Source organism: Urocitellus parryii, chromosome 6, assembly GCF_045843805.1.
Source record: "Urocitellus parryii isolate mUroPar1 chromosome 6, mUroPar1.hap1, whole genome shotgun sequence".
Classification (NCBI taxonomy): Eukaryota; Metazoa; Chordata; class Mammalia; order Rodentia; family Sciuridae; genus Urocitellus; species Urocitellus parryii.
Window position 1 is genome coordinate 122,432,334 of NC_135536.1, and position 27,171 is coordinate 122,459,504.

Consider the following 27,171-nt stretch of genomic DNA (forward strand, 5'->3'; position numbering starts at 1 on the left):
GATGCACGATGTGCTGGTTTAATAGGGTTCTAAGAATACCATCAAATGCACACAGTAAACCACATGTGTAGTGACAAGTCATAGCCTAAGAAATATTTCCTTGGCATGATTCCTACTTTTTTTTTTTTTTTTTTGGTCTGAGTTTCCTTCATTTAGTAACTTAGGATTCCCTTTAACATTTCAACATCAAAATAATTCATCCAAACAGGAGCCACTTTTATAGGTAAGATAAATCAGAGGATAATGTATTGGGATAGTTTTGTTCTTGTTTACAATCAAAAAGCCTTACATGATCAGGGATTGATGGGAGTGGGAATGACAAATGTACATTTCAGACTTTCATCAATAATGAAAAAATAAAGCATTTTTATAGACTTAAAACTTGTCATTAGTGCATTTAGATTTTGAAGAAAGAATCAAAATGTAAAATACCTCTACAATTATACAATGTTAATAGAAATTGGCCACATACTGAGGCCATTTTTAGTGAGCTACCTTGTTTAAATATAAGAAAAGTAACTAACTTCTTGGTCCAAATTAGTGAAAACTTAAAAAAGATTGTCTTTAGAGAACATTATTTGAGGACAATGCTTTTTCAGACAGATTCTGATATTCAAAAATCACTATAACATAATTATGGATTAACCTTTAAATCAAATCTTAAAAACCTGTCAGATTTCCATTTCTCCGTGAGATATTCTCACCAGTGTGTTGTTCAATTCCACAGGTTAAGCTTTCTTCATTATTATTAAGAACTTCATACATAGTAGGGAGATTGCCATTCACTGCTTTATCATCTTTTCGAAAAGACACAGGCAGACTTGCTAGACTAAAGCTGACATCTTTAAAGGCATGCAACAAGAATATCCCCACAATGATTGTGAAGAAGCCACTCAGAGTCCCAATGATATCATCAGCAGGCATATCTTGCCACTCCTTAAAAAGAATAGCTGAACAAGTTAAAACTGAGGTTGTAAAGAAAACGTAATATATTGGTGTTACAAGGGAAGTGTTGAATATGTCCAGGGCCCGGTTTAGGTAATTGATCTGTGTGCTCACACAGATGACGAGGCTCAGCAGCAGAATCCAGGCCAGGGGATGCCGCAGCACAGGCTTTCCAGCTAACAGTTCTTTGATGGTGATGCCCAAGCCCTTTGCACAGGACACTGAAAACGCTCCAATCACAGAGCAGATTGTTATGTACACAAGAATATTTGTCTGTCCGTGGCGAGGTCCCACCACAAAGATTAATATCAAGGACACAATGACCACAATTGTTGCAAATACCACAAAACCTGGAGGAGGCAAAGAAAAGATACTTGGTCAAGAATTTAGTCAAACACTGTCCTTAAACATTTAGAGACTCCAAACAAAACAATGCAGTAAGATAAGAAGGTATAACACAAAAATAAAATTCAACTTTATTTTGTTGCTCTAGCAAAAGAATACCCACAAAGATTTCATTACATGTACACATTGGAAGGTTAAAGTATGCTTTATGTTCACAAATTTTAACACCAATAATATTTTCAAGTAGTTTCTTATGCCTACTTAAGTGCTCTAACTCACACAAAAAAGTAGGACAAGGGTAATCAGTACAGGGACAGAAACTAGTAGAGAAATCACAAGGTGCCCTTGAATGTTCAACAATGTACAGATGCCAAAAATGGGAGTTATGAATCAAGTTTTCCCTAAAAAAGAGTAATTTTTTTTTTCTAATATTTAGGAACAAGTGCAAGGATAAACAGCATGCCATTAAGAGAATTTGAAAAATATGGCAGGGTTTCTGGCAGAATTTGGAGAACTAAAGCTAGCATGAAAATAGCTAAAAACCGTTTAGTACTGTGGCCAGGTGTTGCTCCTGGCAATTTGTACTTAATGGTTATCTGCATTTTAAGATAAGGAAAGGCACTCTGCGTTCCTCAAACTCCACTAATAAAAGATTTTTAAAGAAACAAATACAGAAATAATGGCAACAATATTTTAACAAAGCAGAGGACAACTCATAATATAATTGACCTAAGATAGGTGAATCATATATCAGTAATCAGATGTGAAAATGACTCAGAAACACTGAACACTCACAAAGTAAAGTCCCCATGAAGGAATGAAGACAACTTTGAACTAGAGGTCTGGCTGGAAGTCCATTCAAGAAGCAACTTGGTCCCTGCCAAGTTCTGCACGTCTGAGTGACTCTTTGTCCCTTCCATCCACTATATGCAATAGAGGACTCCTAACCAGTTCCAGCTGAGCATGTGAACATCATGCTAAGGTAAGGGGTGCATCTGGGTGTTAACCTCTGTTCAACACTGAATGTCTGTGGCCAGTCAGGGGCACTTCTTTACTGGAGATCTGACCAGCCTGAATTTTAAATAAAAGAAGGCAGTCAAAGACCAAGAGGCCAAAACAACAGAAAAAAGCAAAGCCTTTATTTCTTCCACTAGACAGAGGAAAACTTCAAAATAAATAACTCTTCATTAAAAAGGGGGGGGGGCGGGGGCTGGGACTGTAGCTCAGTATGAGGCCCTGGGTTTGATCCTCAGCATCACATAAAGATAAGTAAATAAAAAAGTATTGTGTCCATCTACAACTACAAAAAATTTTTTTTAAAAAAAGATGAACTATTCTTAATGTCCTGAGACGCAATACTGAAATATCAGACTAACCTTGTACTCTAAAGCAACTTCAAATGATGGATAAATCATGAAACCAAAACAACAACAACAACAACAACAACAACAAAACCAAAATAAACAATACTTGAGAACAATCGAAGCAGCCATAACTTAAGGTACCAAAATTCAAAAAAAAAGGGGGGCGGGGAACTGCTCAACACACCACTGCTTTTTCCCCTGGGGAACTGCCCACTCAGCAAAGGAAACTTAAGGAAGTTTCAGTGAACTAGATAGACACATGTTGGAATTTGGATTTGGCTAAGCAGCTAGGATTTAATAGGCCAAGCTCCAGAAAAGAGGAAACTACCAAGTACTGATCCCAAATTTCTGCGTGCTATTCCCTTAACAGCATTTGCGGGCACATAAGCTACACAGCCAAGGTCAGAGAAGCCAAAAAAAAAAAAAAAAAAAAAGCCTAAAAGGAGGATGTGAGGCTGAACTGGGATATCAGCAGTCTTGTGGTACTGAGTGGACACAGGAGTTCACAACTTCCTAAGTGAAGGAGCCCAAGCTACCAGTTGAAAGCCAGAGTGATATGAAGAAAAAAAGGCAAACTGAAAACCAGACCTAATGAAGCTTACAACACCACCAGGGTGAAAGTGGTCTGCTGGACTTCTATGTTTCTGCTAGAGGGAATTTAAGTTCTCTCTGAAGAAGGAAAACAACACTCAGAATCTTCACATTTTCTTTTATATCTTTAATCAAAAGGTGCCAAAATAGCCTGGGCTCACCTGGCTTGGGAGGCTGAGGCAGGAGGATTGTGAGTTCAAAGCCAGCCTTAGCAATGGCAAGGTGCTAAACAACTCAGTGAGACCCTGTCTCTAAATAAAATACAAAATAGGGCTGGGGATGTGGCTCAGTGGTCTAGTGCCCTCTCCCAGCCCAAGAAGAAAAGATCCTAATAAGAAGATGAAACAAAACCTAAGGAAAATCCTGGATAGTAAAGTAATAGACCTTATAAATGCACTAATGAAGCTAAAACAGATCAGGCCTGGGCTTCCTGTCTTAGTCTGGCCCTGCCATCTTTACAATGTCTGTAGATGTGGATAGCACATCTCAGGACCTTCCAAGAAAACAGTAAAACTTCACGTAGCAGTAAATGCATTATAGGCAATGAATGGGATCTCCAACAGGCTCTGATGCAGATATTGAATGTATGAGTTCTGATGAAAAATCAGATAAAGCAAAAATGAAACAGTGTCTTCAAATTCAAGCAATAACACTGGAAATTCTATAACTGAAACCACCAGTATCTTAGAGGTAAGAACTCAGGGCCCTACCCTAACAGCAAGCAGCAAAAATCCTGTAATGGAGCTCGATGAAAAAAGAAGAGGTCTCAAGTATGAACTCATCTCAGAAACTGGTGGAAACCATGACAAGCGCTTTGTAATGGAGGTAAAAGTAGATGGACAGAAATTCAGAGGTGCAGGTCCAAATAATCCATGGCCAGGGCAAATGCAGCCTTAGGTGCCCTGGAGAAGCTGTTTTCTGGATGCCGAAGTCTGACTGGGCACAATTCAGGAGCCACTTGTCAAAAGAAACAAACTTTATTTTTAAAACTACAAACGCCAAACAAAACAGCTCCTCAGGAAAAACCCTCAGAGCCCAACTGCCACCACCGGCTTCCACAAGCCTCTCCACACACCCCAACCACACCACCTCCCACAATCCTCCTGCTCTTGAGGCCGATTGGCTGGGTCGCGTGGGCGGAGCCAAAGAAGTCCCCCAATGAGCAGTTCCGTAGTCTGAAGGGCAGGGAAACAGCCCAATGAACATGACTGCAGAGGAGCCAATCAGCTAGATGTTGCTGGGGTCACTGTGAGCCAATCATCAGCTGGCAGCTTGAAGGGCAGGGAAACAGCCCAATGAACATCGCCGCAGAGGAGCCAATCAGCTAGATGTTGCTGGGGCCACTGTGAGCCAATCATCAGCCGGCAGCTGGGAGTTTGCTGGCAGCTGGAAGTTTTCTGGGGCCCCTTTGGCTGTGGCTCTCAACACTGGACCCAATGTGGCAAATAATAAGAAAAAGAAGATTATTCCTCAGGCAAAGGGTGTCATGAATACAGGTGTGTCTGCAGCATTCCAGGTAGTTCAGGGCAGAGGAAGAGGAACTCTGACAAGGGGAGCTTCTGTTGGGGCTATAGCAGCTCCTGGCCACATAGCTCCAGGCTATGGAACACCATATGGTTACAGAACAGCTGCCCCTGCTTATGGTTTGCCCAAGAGAATGATTCTGTTACCTGATATGAAATTCCCAACATATCCCATTCCCCACTACTCATTCAAAGCAAATGACAGAAGCTCATTCCTATTGAACATCAATATAGTATAATACAGAATATTAAAGAGAAAGACTTTTTATCCTGCTTTCTTTGAACACATATTTAATCAAAATTATTTGTAAAGATCATCCTTCCTACTTTTTTTGATTTTAACAAATACAAATTTAGTTCTTTAAAACTTGGAAACAGGGGCTAGAGATATAGCTCAGTTGGTAGAGTGCTTGCCTCACATGCATAAGGCCCTGGGTTCAATCCCCAGCACCATCAAACAAACAAACAAAAATCTTGCAAAAAAAGAGAAACCAGTTCTGTGAAATGGTACCTCATTTCTGGAAAATAATTTATACCAGCCCTTCTGTTCTAAGGAAATAAAAGTCTAGAAGTTCAAAGTTTAAGTTTTAAGAAAGTATCAGATTATATAAAATTGAATTTGTGAAGGACATATAGAGTCTCAAACATGATCACAAACTGCTTTGTTGTAACACACACACACACACACACACACACACACACACAAGAGCTGGGGATGTGGCTCAGTGGTTAAGCACCCCTGGTTCAATCCCTGGTACTAAAAACCAAAACAAACAAAAACAAAACCCCTGTTTCAAAATAAAATATAAAAGGGCTGGCGATGGAGCTCAGCAGTTAAAATATTCTCTAGTAGTTAGTGGGGATATTTTTATTTTACTTTACAAAAGTAAAGTAAGTATAAAGGCTTTTCTTTTATTCTTACCTGGATCACCTAACTTGTGTGACATTTCACTTAACGTCTCAATCTCCTCTTCCTTTGGAGCATGGATGACCATAACTGTAGATCCTAGAATGCTTAGCAAACATCCGATTTTCCCATGAAGATTAAGTCTTTCATTTAGAAAGTATGAAGAAAGAATGGCACTAAAATGGGGAGAAAGGAATGCTGAGAACTTTCAAATATCAGCTATTTTTCTCATTTTTAAATATCAACAAACTTATAATTTAAAATTACTGAACCCACACTAGAACACTGAGAGCTTATGAAGTATCTGGTCTTTAGCCAAAGTAAAAAAAAAAAAAAAAAAAAGTATATGATTGTATATATACCATAAGATTGTATATACACCATACACTAAGATGGTATTTATCATCTTTCTACAGGAAAAAGTCCATATGAAATGCACAATAAAAGAGCTATAGTTTGTACAACTTAAGTTCTAATTAAGACTCTCTATCCAAACCATTAAAAATTGCTCAACTTTAATTTATCCCTAAAAATTCATGCGTTCCACTTATGTGTTCATTTAACTTCATATAATCTGCCTACTAATTATCCTGTTATTTAGAAATGTGGAGTTACAAGCAAAAGAAACAAGGGATTTGTTAAAAGCAAAATTTGTTTATAAATTATGTTTTAACACCACAGGTTTATCCATACCTAAAAAGAAAATATAGTATAAATCAATAAATAAAATAACGGTGTAATGTAAGGAAATTAAGGGTAAAGGCTTATATCATAACTCTATTTTACATACAGTTTCTTAAAAACAAAGACGAAAAATAATACCTAACTATAGTCAGTCAACTTTCCAAATCCTAACCAAAACTCAGACCTCAAAATGAGCTTAGTTGTTTGGAATAATCATTAAAACAGAAACAGAACAAGCCTTAGACTGGTCCGGCAAAACAAGCACCTCAGGCCAGTCTTCAAAGGCATGGAACCTCACCCTGGCTTTCTGTACTAGATGTAGAAATCTATTCATCAGCAACCATGATCTACCAAAGTATACATACACTTAAATGTTGGGACAAATGCAAATTTTCAAAAATTGAAATCAAAGAACTAGTATTGGCTCTGAATACAAAACAAAGCACAAAATCATCTTTCCCCAATAAATTAACAACTTGCCTATGTAGAGGATAACTTTTGAAGAGCAAATTACTACACAGTACAAAAATAATTCTCTAGTCTATTGAAATTTAAGTTATGCTGAATACATGTAATTAGACAGCACTGAATACAGACCAAAATACTGACTATTGTTGGCATATGTGAAAGGTTGTGTCCTTACCTTACAAGGACGCTGAGAGCTCCCAGTGGAGTCACTAGCGTGGCTGGTGCAAAGGCATATGCAGCGAAGTTGGCCACCTCGCCTGCCCCCACTAGGAGAGAGACAATTTTAAAAAAATAAAAAACTTTCAGGAAGGAATGTATGTATTCAATTTGGAAATGCTTTCACTTTATGCAAAATCTATATTTTTTCAACCGTATTCAATAACTTCCATATTTCGTCCCCTTTGTTTATAAAGATTATGATTCTCTAAGTTGTAAATATCTAGTGCCCAAGTGAATTAGAAAGAACACAAATCTATAATTTTAATTGAAAAAGCTAGTGGGCTGGGGTTGTGGCTCAGTGGTAGAGCGCTTGCCTAGCATGTGTGAGGCACTGGGTTTGATCCTCAGCACCACATAAAAATAAATAGATAAAATAAAGGTCTATCCAACAACTAAAAAAATTTTAAAAAGAAAAAGAAAAAGCTAGTTTATTATAAAGGTATATTAATATAATAATTTAAACATTTATATCCTAGGACAAAACCACAAATCAATGAAAAGAACTAACACTGATATGAAGGTACTTCTGAGTCTTTCTCACTGGCTTCTCCATTTAAAAACATATCTCCTACAGTATGCCAGGTCCTGTTCTAGGACAGGAAATACAGTAGGGAGAAAAACAATGACACTACTCTCGAAACACTTCCAAATTTACTTAGGGAAGACACACAAAATACATGTGTCAAAGAGTTAAAAGTAAGAGCCTGATCTGTAGCTCATGCCTGTAATCCCAGCTACTGAGGCTGAGGGAGAAGGATCAGGAGTTTCAGGCCAGTGGCAGCACAGCAAGACCCTATTCTCAAAATAAAAATAAAAAGGGCTGAGGATGTAGCTTAGTGGTAGGGCACTCCTGGGTTCAAGACCCAGTACACACATGAACTGCGACCTCACCCTCTGCCCAAGTATTTTAAAGTGCTATGGAGAAAACAAAGCAAGGGTAAAGAGTAGAAGAAGCTAGTCCTAATTTATATCATGGTATCGGGAGGCGACTCTCTGAAAAGGAATCTTGAACATTCTAAAATGAAGTGAGGGCTTTATCTGGGGGTAAAACATTTCAGGGAGAGATAATGTAAAGTACTAAAACCTGACTGGCACGTCTGAACACCAAAGAAGCCAGGGTGGCTCCAATAGAGGCAAAAAAGATAGGACCTTGCTGAGTCCCACTGCAGATTCTATGATATGTAAGTGGAAAAGACACTGGGGAATCCTAAGCAGAGGAAGGGTATGACTTCATAAGGATCCCTCATAACTGTTTTCTGAAATGGTTATACCAATTTTTACCTAATAATGCCACACTCTTCCCTATACTTGGTATTGTCAGACTTTAAAAATTTGCTAATCCATTTGGGATACAGAATTATTCTATTATGCTTCCAATCTGCATTTCCCATTCTCATCTATTTATTGGCCATGTGACATCTTTTCGTGAAGTAGTGTTCAGATTTGTCACTTATTTGTCTACTAGATTATTTTCTTTCTCTTATTATTTATTTATATGTTTTGGGCATAAATCTTGCTTGTTAAACACATTCCAATTACTTTTTTCAAACTTTCCATCTGCTTTTCATTCTCATAGTAAACTCTTTTGATCAAATTAAGTTTTCTGTTTTATTTGCAGTATTGGGGATATTCCTTCTTCTTTTTATTTGCAAAACCCAGGGCCCCATACATTTACTAGACAAATGTTCTACCACTGAGCTACATCCCCAGTCCTTTTTATTTATCTTATTTTTAACAGGGTTTTTCTAAATTGTCCAAGCTGGCCTCAAACTTGTAATCCTCTAGCCTTAGCCTCTGGAGTACTAGGATTATATGTATACCATCATACCTGGTTAATATGGTCAAAAGTTCTAATTTCAATGTCAAATCTTAAAATATTTTTCCTTTGTAATCAGTAATTCATACAACTAGTTAAAAAATATTGATCTAAGTTCAACATCATACCTTTCACATTTAGGCCTATAGACCACCTAAAGTTAAGTGTATGCAGAATGCAACAGGAATTGAGTATCTTCTTTTCCATGTGGATTGTTATAGGAATGCATTTCTCTACATTAAGGACACCTTTGTCATATACTGACTGAGGGTCTGTTTCAGGGTTCTGTATTTTATTCTATTAGTCTATACATCTACCTTGATGCAATACTATACTAACTTGATTAGTATAACTCTACAACAAGTCTTAACCAACAAAGAAAGAAACATTGTTACAGAATGTCTTTGCCCATTTGGGACTTTCAAATTTCTATATAAACATCAACTTTTCATATATCAAAATCAACCTATGGTTTTCAATGGGATAATATTCAACCTGTGCAGTTGAAGAAATATGGCAGTATGAAGAAATATGAAAATTTTACATGATGAATCACGAGGATGGTATCTCCTATTTGGAACTTCTTTTTCTCAGTAATGTTTTGGTTTTCTCAATGGGGGTCTTTCCCATCTGAGGTTTACAAGTAACTATTTTTTAAATTATATGCTGATATTACTATTTTAACATTTCATTTTCTAATGACTGCTAACATACAGTGAAATATTCAACCTTACAAATCTTAAAAATTACTTATATATTCTTTGAAAGTTTTATACCCATAAGCATGTAATCTGCAAATAGCAACAGTTTACAAATGCCTTTCTTTCTAATTCTATGTCTTCCTACACTTGTGAAAGTCATACACTTATTTAACTGAATACCATATGATACAACAGGTATCATAAACCTGTCAAGTTTAATATTAATATTTAGCTTTATTATTTTTATTCATCAACATTCAGGCAGATATACTCACACATTCCTCACTCTTTCTATATCTGTGAACTTCCATCTGCTAACTGTATATCCTTTCAAATGATCAGTTTTGGTTTGTCCAAAATATGTCTGTTGAGTTTTATTCTTGAAGTATATTTTCACTGAATAGGGAATTACACTACCAGTATTTTGTCAGAATTCTGAAGCTCTATTTCCAACTGCTTTCTATTTTCAATGTTGTTAAAATTCTGCTTTCAATTTATTATTCCTTTGAGGGTACAATGATATTTTTTTCCTGACAGCTTTTAAAATGCTGTGCCTTTGGTTTTCATTACTTTTACCAGCAAGTGTTTAGGTAGTAAATTTTCTTTTCACAAATTCTGTGTAGGTCTTGTTGTGCTTCTTTTATCTGAAGTTTAATAAATTTGGTCAGTTTTGGAAAAGTCTCACTTTTCTGTTCAAACATTGCCTCTTCTCCATTCTCTTTGATCCTTATTCAATTAGTCACTGAATCCTATAAGTTCCATAATCCTTGGATTTATATTTTCCATTTTTTGGTCTCTGCTTGCTACATTTTAATTTTTTCCAAACTACCACCAGTTCACTAAGTCTCTCTTCATCCATACCTAACCATACCTTATTAAGCAATTCAATTTTCTTTATTGCATTTTTTAATTCTAAAATTTCTTTTCAGTTCTTTTGCCAATCTGTAATATCACTATATGCCAGTGTAGTAAACAAAGTTGTTTTATAGTCAAGATAATTCCCGTATCTGGAGAGTCTGTGGGTCAGGTTTCTGTTTCTTTGCTAAATTCTCAATCTCCTGTGTTCCTCCCTTTAATTAAATTTAACTTACTTAATTAAAGAGATGGGGGCTGGGGTTGTGGCTCAGTGGCAGAGTGCTTGCCTTGCATGTGTGAGGCACTGGGTTCAATCCTAAGCTCCACATAAAAAAACTAATGATCAAAATTAAGTTGTTGTGTCTATCTACAACTAAAAAATTTAAATAAATAACAAATAAATTAAATAATATGTTGCCTAGGCTGAGCAATTCTGCCTGAGTCTCACAAAAAAAATGTTAAAATGACCGGTATGTGTCATTTTATTTTATTTTATTTTATTTTTAATGTTTTAATTACTTTATATGCCTGTAATCCCAGCAATTCTCAAGGCTAAGGCAGAAGGATTATGAGTTCAAAGCTACCTCAGCAAAAGCGAGGTGCTAGGCAACTCAGTGAGTGAGACCCTGTCTCTAAATAAAATACAAAATAGGGCGGGGGATGTGGCTTAGTGGTTGAATGCCACCGAGTTCAATCCCCAGTACAAAAAAAAAAAAAGAAAGAAAGAAAAGAAAGGGTAAGGACAGGATGGTGTTATATCTTCTGGTGCTGTTATATCTCCAGCACCTAAAAAAATGTCTGACATACAGGAGACAATCAATTACTAATTGTTATATAATCAAGACTCGGTGTTAAGAACAATTTTTCTCTACAAACCTTTTTAAAGATAGTCAACAAATAAGCACGGACAGTCTTATCAAATAAAAATGCCTCCTTTTTAATTTGGAATAAGAACCAATGAAGGCAGAACTGAAAATTAGATTTTCCTATGAATTTTCACTTTTAAAATTACCTTCTTTTTTTCCAGTGCTGGGGAATCTAACCCACGGCCTTGAGAAGACTAGGCAAGTGCTCTATGTCTAAACTATACCCCCCGCTGCAAAATTAACTTCTTAAATTTAGCAGAATTTAAAAAAAAAATGTACAGGGGTATCAAAATGTTCTAATCAGATGAGTAAAAAAGGTCTTAATATTCAAATTAAATAAACTATTACCTGCTGAATAACTTTTACAGACTTATATATTTTGAATTTTATTCATTAAAACAAGATTTAAATTTTTAAATTTGTTAGTAAAAACACTGTAATAGTATGTGCAAATATTTTAACACATAGTTATAACATTTTCTTGAAATGTTCTCTATACATACTTGACAGTAGTCCAGCCCACCACAACCATTCTTTAAGATATGCATGGCCACCTTGACCTGTGAATGAAGAAATATTTTACTTCTTTGGAAGATGATCACACTCTTTTTAAAATTTTTTTTTAAGTTGTCAATGGACCTTTATTTTAGTTATTTATACACGGTGCTGAGAATCGAACCCAGTGCCTCACACATGCTAGGCGAGCACTCTACCACTGCACCACCATCCCAGCCCCAATGATCACACTCTTAAATAAACTATGACAACTATAATAATAAACAGACTTGTTATAACACATTAAATAAAATATTTTACTAATAATTGAATGGAGATCAGTAGAGTAGAGCAAAGGGTCAGGGGGAAGGAGGTGGAAGGAAAAGAGAAAGATAATAAGATCGATAAAATTACGTTATACGTATATATGAATATGGCATGATGAATCCCACTATTACACATAATTATAATATACCAATAAAGACATAATATAAAAGCAAAAGCATTCAATGAAAAAAAAATGGGGTGAGGGTGTAGCTCAGTATTTGTCATGCATGTGTAAGACCATGGAATAATCCCCAGCACCACAAAACAAAATATCTCATTTCTCGACTATAAGTACTTTAAATAAATTATCTGCAGCTCCACTTAGCAGGAGACTCTAGTCCTTCCTATAAAGACTAAGAACTGATCATAGTATGGGGTTGCCCAGATGCACTTACTGCTTTATCCTTGGCTTTATTCTTCACCAAACTAACAATGTCAGAACACAATCCATACTTAAGCCAAGGTGAATGAATCCTTTATAAACATATTCTTTATGGATAATGAAAGTGTGTGCCTTAGGATCAAGGATGAGGGACTGGGAAACAAACAGTAGATGTTACTATTTTTTACTTTGCCCAAGATGGCATAGGAAAGAGAGAAAGTAATAATTTTTACTGCCAAAGCATGTCTACTCATGAGGTCCAAAGAGGTCTAGAAGTAGAGATAGAATGACGGGCTACCTCAGCTTTCACTAAGACTCTGGGTCTATTCATGAATCCTATTTCCTGCTCTGTATTCAAAAATTTAATAAAAGTCTGGGTGCTAATTTGGCATTGGTCCCTCTTCCCTTTGCTAACATCAGAAAATGTGGGAAGTTAATTGATTTGACATCTTTCTGTTTTCTTATTACAAAATTGATATTAAATTGTCTATAATCATTCAGAAGTCTTAAACAGTTGAAAGGTTTGACTCTATTCATGAAAGAATATGTGTTCTTCCACAGTGAAAAAACCTGAGTATGTAAGTACACTAAAGTCATTTCAAATCATATATGGTGCAACATACCTGCTCTCATGGATCCTTTTCTGGCAAGTCGCAGAAGGCCTTTTTTTTTCAAAATGAAACTCCCTCCTATGAAAATGCTGGAGGTCATAGCCAATCCCAAACCAATATAGAAATCATATTTTCCACGCCCTGGGCTCATTTCGTTTGTCACTTAAGAAGCTCCTGTGAATCACATTGATTACAGAACAGAGAAACTGCTGGCACTGAAGGCAGGGGGATGCAGTCTTCACATCTAAACAATACAAAATGAAATGAGATGTCCACAGAATGATCATGACAGTTCACGATTTAAATTTACTTAATTTCTCTTCTCAAAAAGGAAGTTAGTTTTATTACTGTTATAGATTAAAAAAATTTAATTTAATACCAATCTAATAATTGCTTCTTCCAACTATGGCCAAAAATTGGATTGTGACATAAAACCAAGTTTTAATTGACTTTATAAACTCTCATTCTATATTTTTATAAGAAAATGTTTCTCATCATAGCTAACCCACAGCAACAAAACTCTCCTAATGAGAAAAAAAAAAAATTCTACAGAATAAAACTCAGACATAACCATACACAAATCTAGCTTATTGGTATATTTATCAATTTCACAAATGTGTCCTTATTGAATAATTTATATGGAGAAATTCCAATTTTTCCCATGTATATATTTTCTTCTTAGTAATATATGTAGATATAAACATGATAATTTATTTATTTAACCTATCTGAGGATATGCTGAGAAGACCAAGTTCACATTATTTGTTAGCAGAGAATGACAATTCCAATAAAAATGTATACTTGTATACAAGGTTTGGTAGTACTGAATTTTAGAGAACATGACCATGTTACCAGAAGCTCAATCTACAAGATCTGATGGGAAGTACAGGCTACACAATTTTTTCCACATGAGCCAACTTATGAATTCTGCTGACTAAATTAAAGTGTCCAAAGCAAAGAAAACACACCACTTAGCAACAAGGTTTGTGACTGGTTATAACTGCAAGTCTATCTTTCTAGCATATTTTGGGATTTTTTAATCCCACAATTTAACTACTGAGTCCCAAAACCAATCTGCAGTTCAGTCAGGATCCTTACTAACAAGCCATAATTTTCCATCCTTCAAGTTATGACATTCTGGCCTTTAATCAAAACAACTCAATTTCCAAACCCACTTATCCCTCAATTACTTTCTCTGTTCACTTAAACAGTGTTCATTAGATTTACACTGTATGTGCTAAATGTTATGCTAAGCACTGTGGATAAAATAGTGATATCTTCTTGTGGCAGGGAATGTTGCTTAGTGAAAGTGCTTGCCTACTATGTGTGAGTCCCTGACTTTGATCCCCAGAACCACACACACACATATCCAAAGATAGCTTTTAAATAGCTTTTAGTCTTCAATAGGGAAACAGACAAGAGGCAATTAAGTAAGGAATACTAAATTAATAACAAATACTACCAAACTGAGTTGATATCACTCTAAGATATCATTGTCATACCACTGTTTTGATTTGCCAGTTGAAGTTCACTGATTCTTGTACACATCAATGAGTATATTTTTCCTCATCCCACTGACCTGAGACTTTACCAAGCCTCATCATTGCAAGGCAAGTTTCAATGGCAGAATGCCAGTTTTTTGGTTTTTGGGTTTTTTTTTTTAGTACCAGGAATTGAACTCAGGGGCATTTGACCACTGAGCCACATCTCCAGCCCTATTTTGTATTTTATGCAGAGACATTTTATTTAGAGTTGCTTAACACCTCGCCATTGCTGAGGCTGGCTTTGAACTCACGATTCTCCTGTCTCAGCCTCCTGAGCTGCTGGGATTACAGGTGTGTGCCACCATGCCTGGCTGAGAGTGCCAGTTTTGAGTACAGACTTAAAGTGGTCCCTCATACTTCTGCTTGCTCATTTGTACACTGCCATTATCACATCAACATTCCCCAGGGAGACCACTAATCACAATTGAGGGAAACTCACTGAACAGAATATCCCAGGTGACCTGTGAGCCTGAACAAGTTCTCATTCCTTTATGCTACTGAAATGGCTAATTTATACACAAACAGGTTTCTGCAGTAAGTATAAAAATTTACATCATGCTTTTTGAAAAACAAAAACTTGTCTCAGAACACAGGGATCACAGGGGGATGGGGATGTAGCTCATCAGCAGAGCACTTCCCTAGTATGTGAGAGGACCTGGGTTCAATCCCAAGCCCTGCAAAAGAAAACAGAGATCACAGTTAAAGCTGGGGATTCACTTTATTATTCTTTCTACTTTTGTATATGTCTAAACACTTCCACATATAAGTCTAAACACATCCTTCAGTGCTTAAGAGCTATAGGGACTCCAAGACAGAAACCACTAACAAGTTGCCAAAACAAGGCTGCCCCACAATCTAGGACAAGATAATACTGAAATATGGAAAGAAGAAACTCCAATCAGACAGGTGCTGAGTTTTCTAAGTATCAATCACATAATATATAGCTTATGGCTATTTGAAGTCCTTTCAAAATTAAACTTTCTCACAAGGGATTTGGACAAATATCCCTAGTCCTCCTTATGCTGCTTTTAAGGCAAGATCAATCTAGGACAAAATCATAAGCAGGGAATTTGAAGACTCCATCCTGCCTCTAGATGGGTCTGTAACCTTAGATGAGTCAAACCTTAACAGATGTGTAGAAGAAAAGAAAGAAGTTGAACAATCTAAGGCATCACCCTCTTTATGTGTCACATGGTCATCTCAAGCTACCACTTAACCTTAATGCTAGTTAGGAGATCCCTGCTGACAGTAACAATTAGTTACTGAGATAGAAATATAAGGACAGAGGATGTAGGGGAAAACTTGAGAACAAATGATTAGGGACAATCATTTCTATGCAATATAAGGTCATTACAAAAAATAATAAAGTGTGTGCTTACACAGTTTAACTCCTGTGTTCATGAGCTAGTCTCCCTTGGCAGACTGTAAGTTCTTGGGCTCCTGCACATTACTCACCTTTTAAGCCTGTGTGTCTCTGTTTCAAAATAGGTCTTAATATGTTTTCTAGGTAAATATAGATGAATGAAATGATTTATAATTGGCCCTAAAAAGTAAAGCTGCCTATTTTGAAGTGGCCACTAATACAAAGAAAACCACTGCATCATTTAGATAAGCATCCTAAAATGTAAACAATGCTTTAGAGCCTACAAATTTGAAAACTGTAAAAAAAAAAAAAAAAATTATCAAAGTCAGCCAGGAAGTAATAGTTCTAGATACAAGTGAAAGTGAAAAGATAATGGTCATAATGTCTGGGGAAATCATAGTTAAAAAATCTAGCCACCCAAACACATCAACCCTCTTGGCAGGCACATCCGTCTAATAAGCATGGGTCACCTAACTTTAATTAACATCCCTGAAGATTATCTGATGTAGGGGCTGGGAGTGTAGCTCAGTGGTAGAAAGCTTGTTTAGCATGTGAGAGGCCCTTGGTTCAGCTCCAAACACCAACAACCAAAAAATCATCTGATGTATAAATCATCAGTCTCCTTTAACCATCACCTTCATGAAGCAATGCTCTTTTTTTAAATTATTATTATACAAGTTCTACTGAGAAGTGACTACTTCACAGTTGTGTTTCTCACTATAGTTTTTAAAGTTCTGTGGCTCACAAGTCACATTTTTGAAGGTCTAAACAGAACAAATCAAACATATGGTCTGAATATTCCAGAATCAATAAAATGGAACTTTGTTATCTGCAAAGATGATATCCAGAAATAATTCAGTTCTATTTTATAGTCCTTATCTCCAAGTAACAACAGCCTTACAAATCCAAATTTGGACTTTACTAACATGAACCTGACCTTATTTTTTTTTTACCTGCTGTACTGGGAATTGAATACACAGGAGCTTTATCATGGAGCTACATACCCAGCCCTTTTTATTTGTTTCTATAATACTAGGAAATGAATCTAGCCAAGTGCTCTATCACTGAGCTATATCCCTAGCCCTCACCCAGCTCTTTTTGACTAGGGTATTGCTAGATTGCCTAGGCTGGCTTTGAACTTGTGATACTCCTGATCTTCCTGCCTCAGCCTCCTAAGTACCTGGGACTACAGGTGTATGCCACCATGCCCAGATAAACCTGACTTTTAAATGCCAAATATACAACTATTTTTGTAATATTTACTAAAAATGTTAACTTTTATTGAATGCAAACTATATACATGTGGTATAAGGTCTACAATTAAGACCAATATTATGTGCTGACCCAATATCTGGTAAAACTAGAAAAACTTTCAATGGCCTCACTACAAATTTCCCTCCCCACTCTGCTCCTATTAATAAGATCGTGAAGCCAAACAACTCTCATTATCATGGCACCCAGGCACTGTCCTACTCATCCCATGTAGTGGGTTTCACTGCCCTGGCAGTCTAAGGAATTATTAAAGTAAGCAATTACATCCAATTCAGGAACCAAAAAGTACTCATTATCACAAAGATTGACTCCCACAGCTCTTGGTTCTTCTTCATTCTGTTGTGAACAACTCCCATGAGTTTTTTTTTTTTTTTAATATTTTTTAGTTGTATTTGGACACCATACCTTTATTTTATTTATTCATTTTTATGTGGTACTGAGGATCGAATCCAGTGCCTCATCCATGCTAGGTGAGCACTTTAGCACTGAGCCACAACTCCTCCCATAATTTTGTATGGTGTATAGTGTATTTCTCCCCAGGGCAGGAGGACATGTGACTAAGAAACTGCTGTTCATCTCATGTGCCCAGTGTCAGTGTTGTGGGGAGAGAATCCCTTCCCAACCTACAAAGTGAAGAGGTGACTAAAAAATAATGCATATAATAAAATCCTATTCATTTTATCCTAAGGTCAATGCAAGTTAATTGTTCCTAACTTTACCATGGCTTATATATGAATTTTATCCACAATATTTAACCAAGTTTCATAATGCCATTTCAAATATATTCTTCTCTTTCCATTTTTTTTATTAATTGTTCAAAACATTACAGAGCTCATGATATATCATCTTTCATACATTAGACTCAATTGGGTTTTGAACTCCCATTTTTACCCCAAATACAGATTGCAGAATCACATCTGTTACACACTCACATTTTTACATCATAATGGTATATTTGTGACTGTTGTATTCTGCTACCATTCCTATCCCCTACTATCCCCCCTCCCCTCCCCTCCCCTCCCCTCCCATCTTCCCTCTCTACCTCCTCTGCTGTTGTTCAATTCTCTCCCCTTTTTTTTCCCTCCCCCTTGCCCCTCACAACCTCTTATAATTTTGTGTATCATTAAAGGTCTCCTACCATTTCCATATGCTTTCCCTTCTTTCTCCCTTTCTCTCCCCCCATTCGTCTTTGTTTACTGTTAGTCTTTTCCTCATGCTCTTCCTTCCTGTTCTGTTCTTAGTTGCTCTCTTTATATCAAAGAAGACATTTGGTATTTGTTTTTTAGGGCTTGGCTAGCTTCACTTAGCATAATCTGCTCTAATGCCATCCATTTCCCTGCAAATTCTATGATTTTGTCATTTCTTAGTGCTGCATAATACTCTATTGTGTATAGATGCCACATTTTTTTTTATCCATTCATCTATTGAAGGGCATCTAGGTTGGTTCCACAGTCTAGCTATTGTGAATTGTGCCGCTATAATCATTGATATGGCTGTATCCCTATATTGCGCTCTTTTAAGGTCCTCAGGGAAAAGTCCGAGAAGGGCGATAGCTGGGTCAAATGGTGGATCCATTCCCAGCTTTCCCAGGAATCTCCATACTGCTTTCCAAATTGGCCTCACCTATTTGCAGTCCCAGCAGCAGTGTACAAGTGTACCCTTTTCCCCACATCCTCGCCAGCACTTGTTGTTGTTTGACTTCATAATGGCTGCCAATCTTATATATTCTTCTCTTTCCATTTTTTAAAAAATATTTTTCTTAGTTGTAGGCGGACACAATGCCTTTATTTTATTTATTTATTTATTTTTATGTGGTGCTGAGGATTGGACCCAGTGACCCATATGTATGAGGCAAGTGCTCTGCCACTGAGCCACAATCTCAGCCCTTCTCTCTCCTTTTTATCTTTATCTGTGGACTAGGAAAATTTCAAACACATAAAGCAGAAACCCTTTAAGGACCAGGTGTGTTGGGGCTGGGGATGTGGCTCAAGCAGTAGCGCACTCACCTGGCATGCGTGCGGCCTGGGTTCGATCCTCAGCACCACATATAAACAAAGATGTTGTGTCCACAGAAAACTAAAAAAATTCTCTCTCTCTCTCTCTCTAGTGGGGCTTTAGAGAATCCTCATAGCCAGACTGCCTCTCTCCGGCCCACTTCATTTCCCAACACAGAATCTGATGTCCATCACATGGTGGTCACCACTGTCTACAAACACCAGAACTCTATATATACTCCATTCCCATGACAGGCCATGGCTCCCTCCTCCTCCCCTGCCTGGCTTTTTACTAAGAACAGGCCAAACTTCAAGCTGTGCTACAGTCTCCTTCAACACCTCTAGCTCACAGGCATTTTTCTCCTTTCCACTTACTTTACTTACAGTTAGTTTCATCAAATTTACCTCATTACTCAACCATCAAAGATGGTTACCTACCTCATTTACTCAACCATCAAAGATGTACTGAGTACATACAATATTCTAGCAACATGAGCACAGCAGTGAATAAAACAGATAATAAATTTTATCTTAATGTAATTTACCTTCTGTTTGAGGTAGGATGGAACAAATAAAATAAATAAGGACACCGGAAAGTGGCAAATGTGATAGTGAAAAATAAAGCAGATTAAGGGCACTGACTGGGGAGTTGCAGGAGGAGGAGGAGGCCTTCTGGAGAAGGCGTTGAGTGAAGACTTAAGGTCATTGTAGTTGACCCTGAGTGAGCAAAGTTAGGTATTAGATATCAGAGCAGAGGCTATATAAAAATCCAAAAGATATCGAACAGATCTGTAATCCACTTATTTTACCAAATCACAACTTATTTTTACAGAACTTCATACAAACTGTTCTTGTTAATTTACATAAAATCAATACAATTAGATATACCAAAATTTTTAAGGCTGAGCATGCTATAGTCTGAAAGATGTTCTTAGTTCTTCAATACAAAAAAGTCTTTTTTCCTTGGCTTGTTAAATAAGGGCTTAAAAATGTGTGTGTGTATATATGCATATGCACATGTATATATACATGTGCATATACATATATATGTATACACACACATATACACATTTATTTATTTATTTTAGCCAGGCATGATGGCATACACCTGCAATCCCAGTTACTTTGGAGGTTAAGGCAGGTCACAAGTTCAAGGCCAGCATGGGCAATTTAGTGAGACCCTGTCTCAAAATAAAAAGGAGGGAGAGCATTATGGATGTAGTTCAGTTATAGAGTACTTGCCTAGCATGTGTGAGGCCCTGGATTTGATCCCCAATACTTTAATTAAGCAAATTAACATGTGGAAAAATGTAATATTTAAATCATATGTTTTAAGTATGAGTGAATCATTTTTTACAACAGAAATATACTGAAAACAAATGAAATTTATTATTATTATTTCTCCCTAACAATAATGGCTATCACTCACTTCCTAGTATCTTCCTAGGCTCTGTTCCAATAATTTACATATATCATTTCCCTTCTACACAATAATTGGAAGAGGGTTTCATTATCCTCCACCTTACAGCTGAAGAAATCCAATATCTCAAAGATATGATCACATGCAGAGGACTACACAGAAATAGTGGATGACTCTACTTTTACACCTGGATGCCTGTATTATCTTAAAACTTTTGAGTTCTTACTCTTTACTTCTGCTTGGTTTTCATGGCTATCTAAAATCAGTTTTAATTTTTCCAAACCTCTCATTTGGTTAATTATTTTAAAATCCATACTTACAAATGCTCCAGAACCTCTTTGAAAAAATAAATAATATTGATAAATCCTTAGCCTAATTAACCAAAGAGGGAAAAGAAAAAACTTAAATTATTAAAATTCATAATGAGAAAGTAAATATCACCACAGACACTAATAAAATACTAAGGATAATCAGAAACTATTCTGAAAATTTATTTTCCACTAAATTAGAAAACCTTAAAGACATCAACAAATTTCTAGAGACACATGACTTACCCAAATTAAACCAGGAGGGCATAGAAAATTTAAACCTATCAATTTCAACTCATGAAATTGAAGATGCCATCAAAAGCCTACCAACAAAGAAAAGTGCAGGGCCTGATGGATTCTCGGCAGAGTTCTATAAGACCTTCAAAGAACTAACACCAATCTTCCTCAAATTACTCCACAAAATAGAAAAAGAGGGAACCCTTCCAAACTCATTCTATGAAGCTAGTAGCACCCTGATCCCCAAACCAGACAAAGACACATCAAGGAAAGAAAACTCCAGAAAAATATCCCTATGAACATATATGTAAAAATTCTTAATAAAATTCTGGTAATTTGCATACAAAAACACATTAAAAATGTAGTGCACCATGAGTAAATGGGTTTCACCCCACGGACACAAGGTTGGTTCAACATACGGAAATCAATAAATGTAATTCACCATATCAATAAACTTAAAAACAAGAATCACATTATCTTAATAGATACAGAAAAGCATTTGACAAAATATAGCATCCATCTGTATTCAAAACACTAGAAACACTAGGGATAGTAGAAACATACCTCAACATTGTAAAAGCCATATATATTAACTCCAAGGCCAACATCATTCTAAATGGAGAAAAACTAAAGCATTCCCTCTAAAAACTGGAACAACACAGGGATGCTCTTTCAGCTCATCTATTCAACATACCCTTGAAACTCTATCCAGAGCAATTAGGCAAAAGAAAATTGCAGGGATACGAATAGGAAAAGAGAAGCTTAAACTGTCCCTATATGCTAGTAACATGATCATATATTTAGAAGGCCAAAAAAACTCCACCAGCAGGATATAAAATTAACACCCATAAATCAATTACATTCTATATAACAGTGATAAGTCAGCTAAAAGAAATTAGGAAAACTATCCCATTCACAACAGCCTCAAAAAAATAAAATAAAATATTTGGGATTCAATCTAACAAAAGAGGTGAAAGACCTCTACAATGAAAACTACAGAACACTAAAGAGAGAAACTAAAAAAGACCTCAGAAGATGGAAAGATCTCCCATGTTCTTGGATAGGCAGAATTAATAGTCAAAATGGCCATACTACCAAAAGCACTATACAGACTTAATACAATTCTTATTAAAATTCCAATGATGTTCTTCACAGAAATAGAAAAAGCAGTCCATGAAATTCATTTTGAAAAACAGGAGGCCCAGAATAGCCAAAGCAATCTTTTTTTAAATAAACACACACACACACACACACACACACACACACACACATATATTCAGTTGTCGACGGACCTTTATTTTATTCATTTATTCATATGTGGTGCTGAGAATCGAACCCAGTGCCTCACACATGCTAGGCAAGTGCTCTACCACTAAGCCACAACTCCAGCCCCCAAAGCAATCTTTAGCAAGAAAAGTGAAGCAGGAGGCATCACAACACCATACCTTACACCATACTATAGAGCTACGGTAACAAAAACAGCATGGTTTGGCACCAACACAGGCATAAAGACCAATGGAACAGAAGACACAGACAAACCCACATATCTAATACTGGACAAAGGCACCAAAAATATACACTGGAGAATAGATACCCTCTTCAACAAATGGTGCTGGGAAAACTGGAAATCCATATGTAGCAGAACGAAATTTAATCCCATCTCTCACCCTGTACAAAATTCAACTCAAAGTTGATTACAGACCTAGGCTTTCCCTTCAGTAGATAAATGGATAAAGAAAATGTGGTATATATACACAATGGAATACTATTCAACATTAAAAGAGAATAAAATCACGGCACTTGCAGGTAAATAAATGGAGCTGGAGAATATAATGCTAAGTGAAATTAGCCAATCCCAAAAAACCAAATGCCGAATGATTTCTTGAATTTAAGGATGCTGGGGGTGGGGAGGATGATGGGGAGGATCAAATGAAAAGGGGAAGGAGGGGAAGGGAGGGGCATAGGAGTAGGAAAGCCCGTAGAATGTGATGGTCATCATTACCCTAAGTACATGTATGAAGACACAAAGGATGTGACTCTACTTTGTGTATAACCAGAGATATGAAAAATTGTGCTCTATATGTGTAAAATGAATTGTAATACATTCTGTTATCATATATAACAAATTAAAATTAATTAAATAAATAAATTGTTTTTTGATAGACCCAACCTGATCTTTTATTAATAAAATTGGGAGCCATCTTGCCACAAAGCCATGAAAAGATAATTTTGGCTTTACTATAAATTACTGCAAATTCTGAACCTGCTTGGAATGCCTGCCCGTGCCTTGAACTCACCCATGCCTGGCTCTCTGACCAGATAGCAGCCCTCTCTGAAACTTTAGTGACACCTCATAAATATTGGCCTTCCCTGGCCATCCTCTCTGAGGCTCTAATGGTCCTCATAAATTCTGATGTTGGGGCCAGCAAAAAAAAAAATGTGTAAACTACCATTAGTGTGATGCTTGTCAGAGTTCTGTTATCTGTAACACCCCTTTTGTGTAACTTTCTGGGCTATAAAGCTGGGCTGTAGGAAAGGTGGGGGGCTGTCTTGTTCCCGCCGTTTTGGGAGGGAGAGGCAGCCAGTCGAAATAATAAGCTTGCTTTAATTTGATTTTAATTGGAGTCAGTGGTCTTTTCTTGCGTCCTGGTCTAACATTTTCCCCACCAAAAAAAAAAAAAAAAAAGACCTAGACGTTGACCAGAAACCCTCTGCCTACTAAAAGAAAATATAGGCACAACACTCCAACCTGCCCCCTTAGGAACCAATTTCCTCAACAAGACTCCTAAAGTACAAGAAGTAAAATCAAAAATCAATAAATGGGATGGTATCAAACTAAAAGCTTGTTCACAGCAAAGGAAATAATAAAAGCATGAAGAGAGTGCCTACAGAATGGCAGAAAAATCTTTGTCACCCACACCCTCAGATAAGGCATTAATTTCCAGTATATACAAAGAACTCAAAAAGCTTAACACCAAAAAAAAAAAAAAAAAAAAAAACACAAAAACAGATGACCCAATCAATAAATGAATGGGCAAAGGAACTAAACAGACACTTCTCAAAAGAAGATACACAAATGGGCAACAGATACATGAAAAAATGTTCCAACATCTCTAGCAATTAAAGAAATGCAAATTAAAACTACACTGAGATTTTACCTCACTCCAGCCAGAACAGTAATTATCAAGAATACAAGAGGGCTGGGGTTGTGGCTCAGCGGTAGAGCACTCGCCTAGCATGCATGAGGCACTGGCTCAGCACCACATAAAGTAAAATAAAGACATTGTGTCCACCTGTAACTAAAAAATAAATAAATATTAAAAAAAAAAAGAATACAAGAAACAGGGGTCTGGGGCTGCATCTCAGTGGTAGAGTGCTTGCCTACCATGTGTGAGGCACTGGGTTCGATCCTCAGCACCACATAAAAATAAACAAATAAAATAAAGGCATTCTGTCCATCTACAACTACAAAAAAAGAAAAAAAAGAAGAAAAAGAATACAAGAAACTATAAATGTTGGCAAGGAAGTGGGGAAAAGGATACACTCATACATTGCTGGTGGGACTGCAAATTGGTACAACCATCCTGGAAAGCACTATGGAGATTCCTCAGAAAATTAGGAATGGATCCACCATCTGACCCAGTTATACTATTTCTTGGTGTATATTCAAAGGAGTTAAGGAGTCAAAATCAGTACACCATAGTGACACAGTCACATCAATGTTTACTGCAGCTTAATTCACAAAAACTAAACTATGAAACCAACTGAGGTGCCCTTCAACAGCTGAATGGATAAGGAAAATGTGGCATATATATACAATGGAATATTACTCAGCCATAAAGAAGAATGAGTGTGACATTTGCCAGTGAATGGATGGATCTGAAGATTATTATGCTAAGTGAAATAGGCCAATTTCAAAAAAAAAAAAAAAAAAAAAGGTGGAATGTTCTCTCTGATATGTGGATGCTAATACACAAGAAGAGAGGTGGGGAATAATAGAAGTTCAGTGGATTAGACAAAGGGGAAGAAAAGGGAGGGGGATAAGATTAGCAAAGACAGTGGAATGAATCTGACATAATTTTCCTATGTACACATACAAATATATCACAGTGAAACTCCACATCATGTACAACCACAAGATTGGGATCCTGATTAGAATAAGCTATATTCCATGTTTGTAAAATATGTCAAAACTGGGGCTGGGGATGTGGCTCAAGTGGTAGCACGCTCGCCTGGCATGCATGCGGCCCGGGTTCGATCCTCAGCGCCACATACAAAGATGTTGTGTCCACCGAGAACTAAAAAATAAATATTAAAAAAAAATATGTCAAAACTGACTCTACTGTCATGTATAACTAAAAAGAACAAATTAAAAAAAAAAAAAAAACTCCAGAACCTAAATCTCCAACCCTAATTTAGCAACATTAGTCATAAGTTAAAATTTTAACTTACATGTAAGTTTAATATGGTCTCTCTTTTGAAAACCAGGGATGATTTATTCATTCTCATTTTCTTGTAAATACTACCCTTTATTTCCATTTAAAGTTTTTAACTTTACTGTTCCAGCCTGAAAAGAAGAAAATACAGAAGTAGGCAAAAGGACTGTTACCACTTTTCAAATTTTAATACTAGCCACTATACTCATTTTACTCAGCAACTAACATCAAACCTATTCAAACAAACATAAGAGAGTGCTTTGACAGTTTACTGAAACAAAAGATCGCTACTTTAACATTTCCTCTTACTAAAAAGTCCTAAATGAGCACATAATGTGTAACACTTTCTAGAACCCGGAAATCAAGCTGTAACACTATATTTAATGACTTGATATTCTATTCTAGCAAAGAAATTAAAGAAGCACACTCGCAATACCAAAATATACTGAGTTCTGCACAACTGTATAAAGTGAAACACTAGATTCAGGGATCTTGTCAAAGTTAGGAAATTAAAGGACACGTTCAATGCGTTACAGAAAACGGAAACCACTTTCTAAAACTCACCAAGACAAAACTAATCGAAAGAACTTATTGCACACGCGCCACCGACAAGGCCAACGAGCCGGATTTCCGTGGGATTGAATGGCAATCCGATGCGCGGCGGATTTCCTCACTGCGGATTACTAGGAGAGCCGCGTCCATCTCAGAACACGAGTAAAAGAAAGCCGCCCCGGAGGGGCTGTCCCCCGACCCGAGATCGGCAGGCTGTCCCGCAAGTCAGCCTCTTCGCGCGTGCCTCAAAAGAAGGAGCAGCGACCTCACCCCAGGCGGCACGCGGGCCGCGCGACTTCCCCTCGGCAATCCGACCCTCGGCACCTTGGCTCACACCCCCACACAGGCCGCTCCCTCCAGCGCTCGCTCGGCCACCGCCTCCGTCGCCGTCCAGGGGTAAGTGCGAGCATCCGGGGCTGCTGCCGTGCAAGCCGCCTTCTCCATGGAAGCGTTGAGATAAACCTACCCAGGACGACCTCCAGCCCCACCGCGGCCGGGACCGAGGGCCACCGCCGAGGAGAACCTGGGCGCGACCGAGTGACGCCAGACTCCACGCGCGCACACGCGCAGTGCCGAGCCCCGCAGGCCCCGCCCCGCGGTGCCTGGACCAGCCGGTTCCGGCTTCTTCACCCGGCCGGGGTCAGCCAGGCGCGGGGGCTGGGAACCGGAAGGGAGAAAGGTGGTAGGGAGTATTTTATGAAGTGACATTACCCCCCCCCCCGCCAAGATGATGAAAATATGAATTCTGTGCGGCGCTTATTTAAAATGCAAATTTGTAGGATTCAGCGTGCGCAGCTAAATTTGAAGCAGCGTCTCGAAGATGCAACTGGTACTCGGAAGCTGGCGAAGGGCAGGGCCGGGCAAGCTTGCAGGGGAGTGGGAGGGGCGTGGTCAAGGAAGCCAGGGCTGCCTCTCAGGCGCCAGACACTTCCATTCCCAAAAGCTT

At 37.4% G+C, this 27,171-nt stretch overlaps 1 protein-coding gene across 7 annotated transcripts; it reads right to left on the reverse strand.

Moving 5' to 3' along the window:
* LOC113190958 (magnesium transporter NIPA2-like) lies at positions 1-26,786 on the reverse strand. Of its 7 annotated transcripts, none has more exons than XM_077799903.1 (7): positions 26,692-26,786; positions 25,690-25,804; positions 13,112-13,343; positions 11,788-11,844; positions 7,003-7,093; positions 5,691-5,851; positions 1-1,295 (listed from the first exon to the last, which is right to left on the reverse strand). In XM_077799903.1, the coding sequence occupies exons 3-7, from the start codon at positions 13,248-13,250 to the stop codon at positions 661-663; spliced, it is 1,083 nt and encodes a 360-aa protein (XP_077656029.1). In that variant the 5' UTR covers positions 13,251-13,343; positions 25,690-25,804; positions 26,692-26,786; the 3' UTR covers positions 1-660. The 7 variants fall into 7 exon arrangements, with proteins under 7 accessions (XP_077656029.1, XP_077656027.1, XP_077656024.1 ...); XM_077799901.1 differs by having other exon boundaries at positions 26,496-26,786; XM_077799898.1 differs by having other exon boundaries at positions 26,238-26,786.
* Between the last annotated feature and the right edge of the window lie 385 nt (positions 26,787-27,171).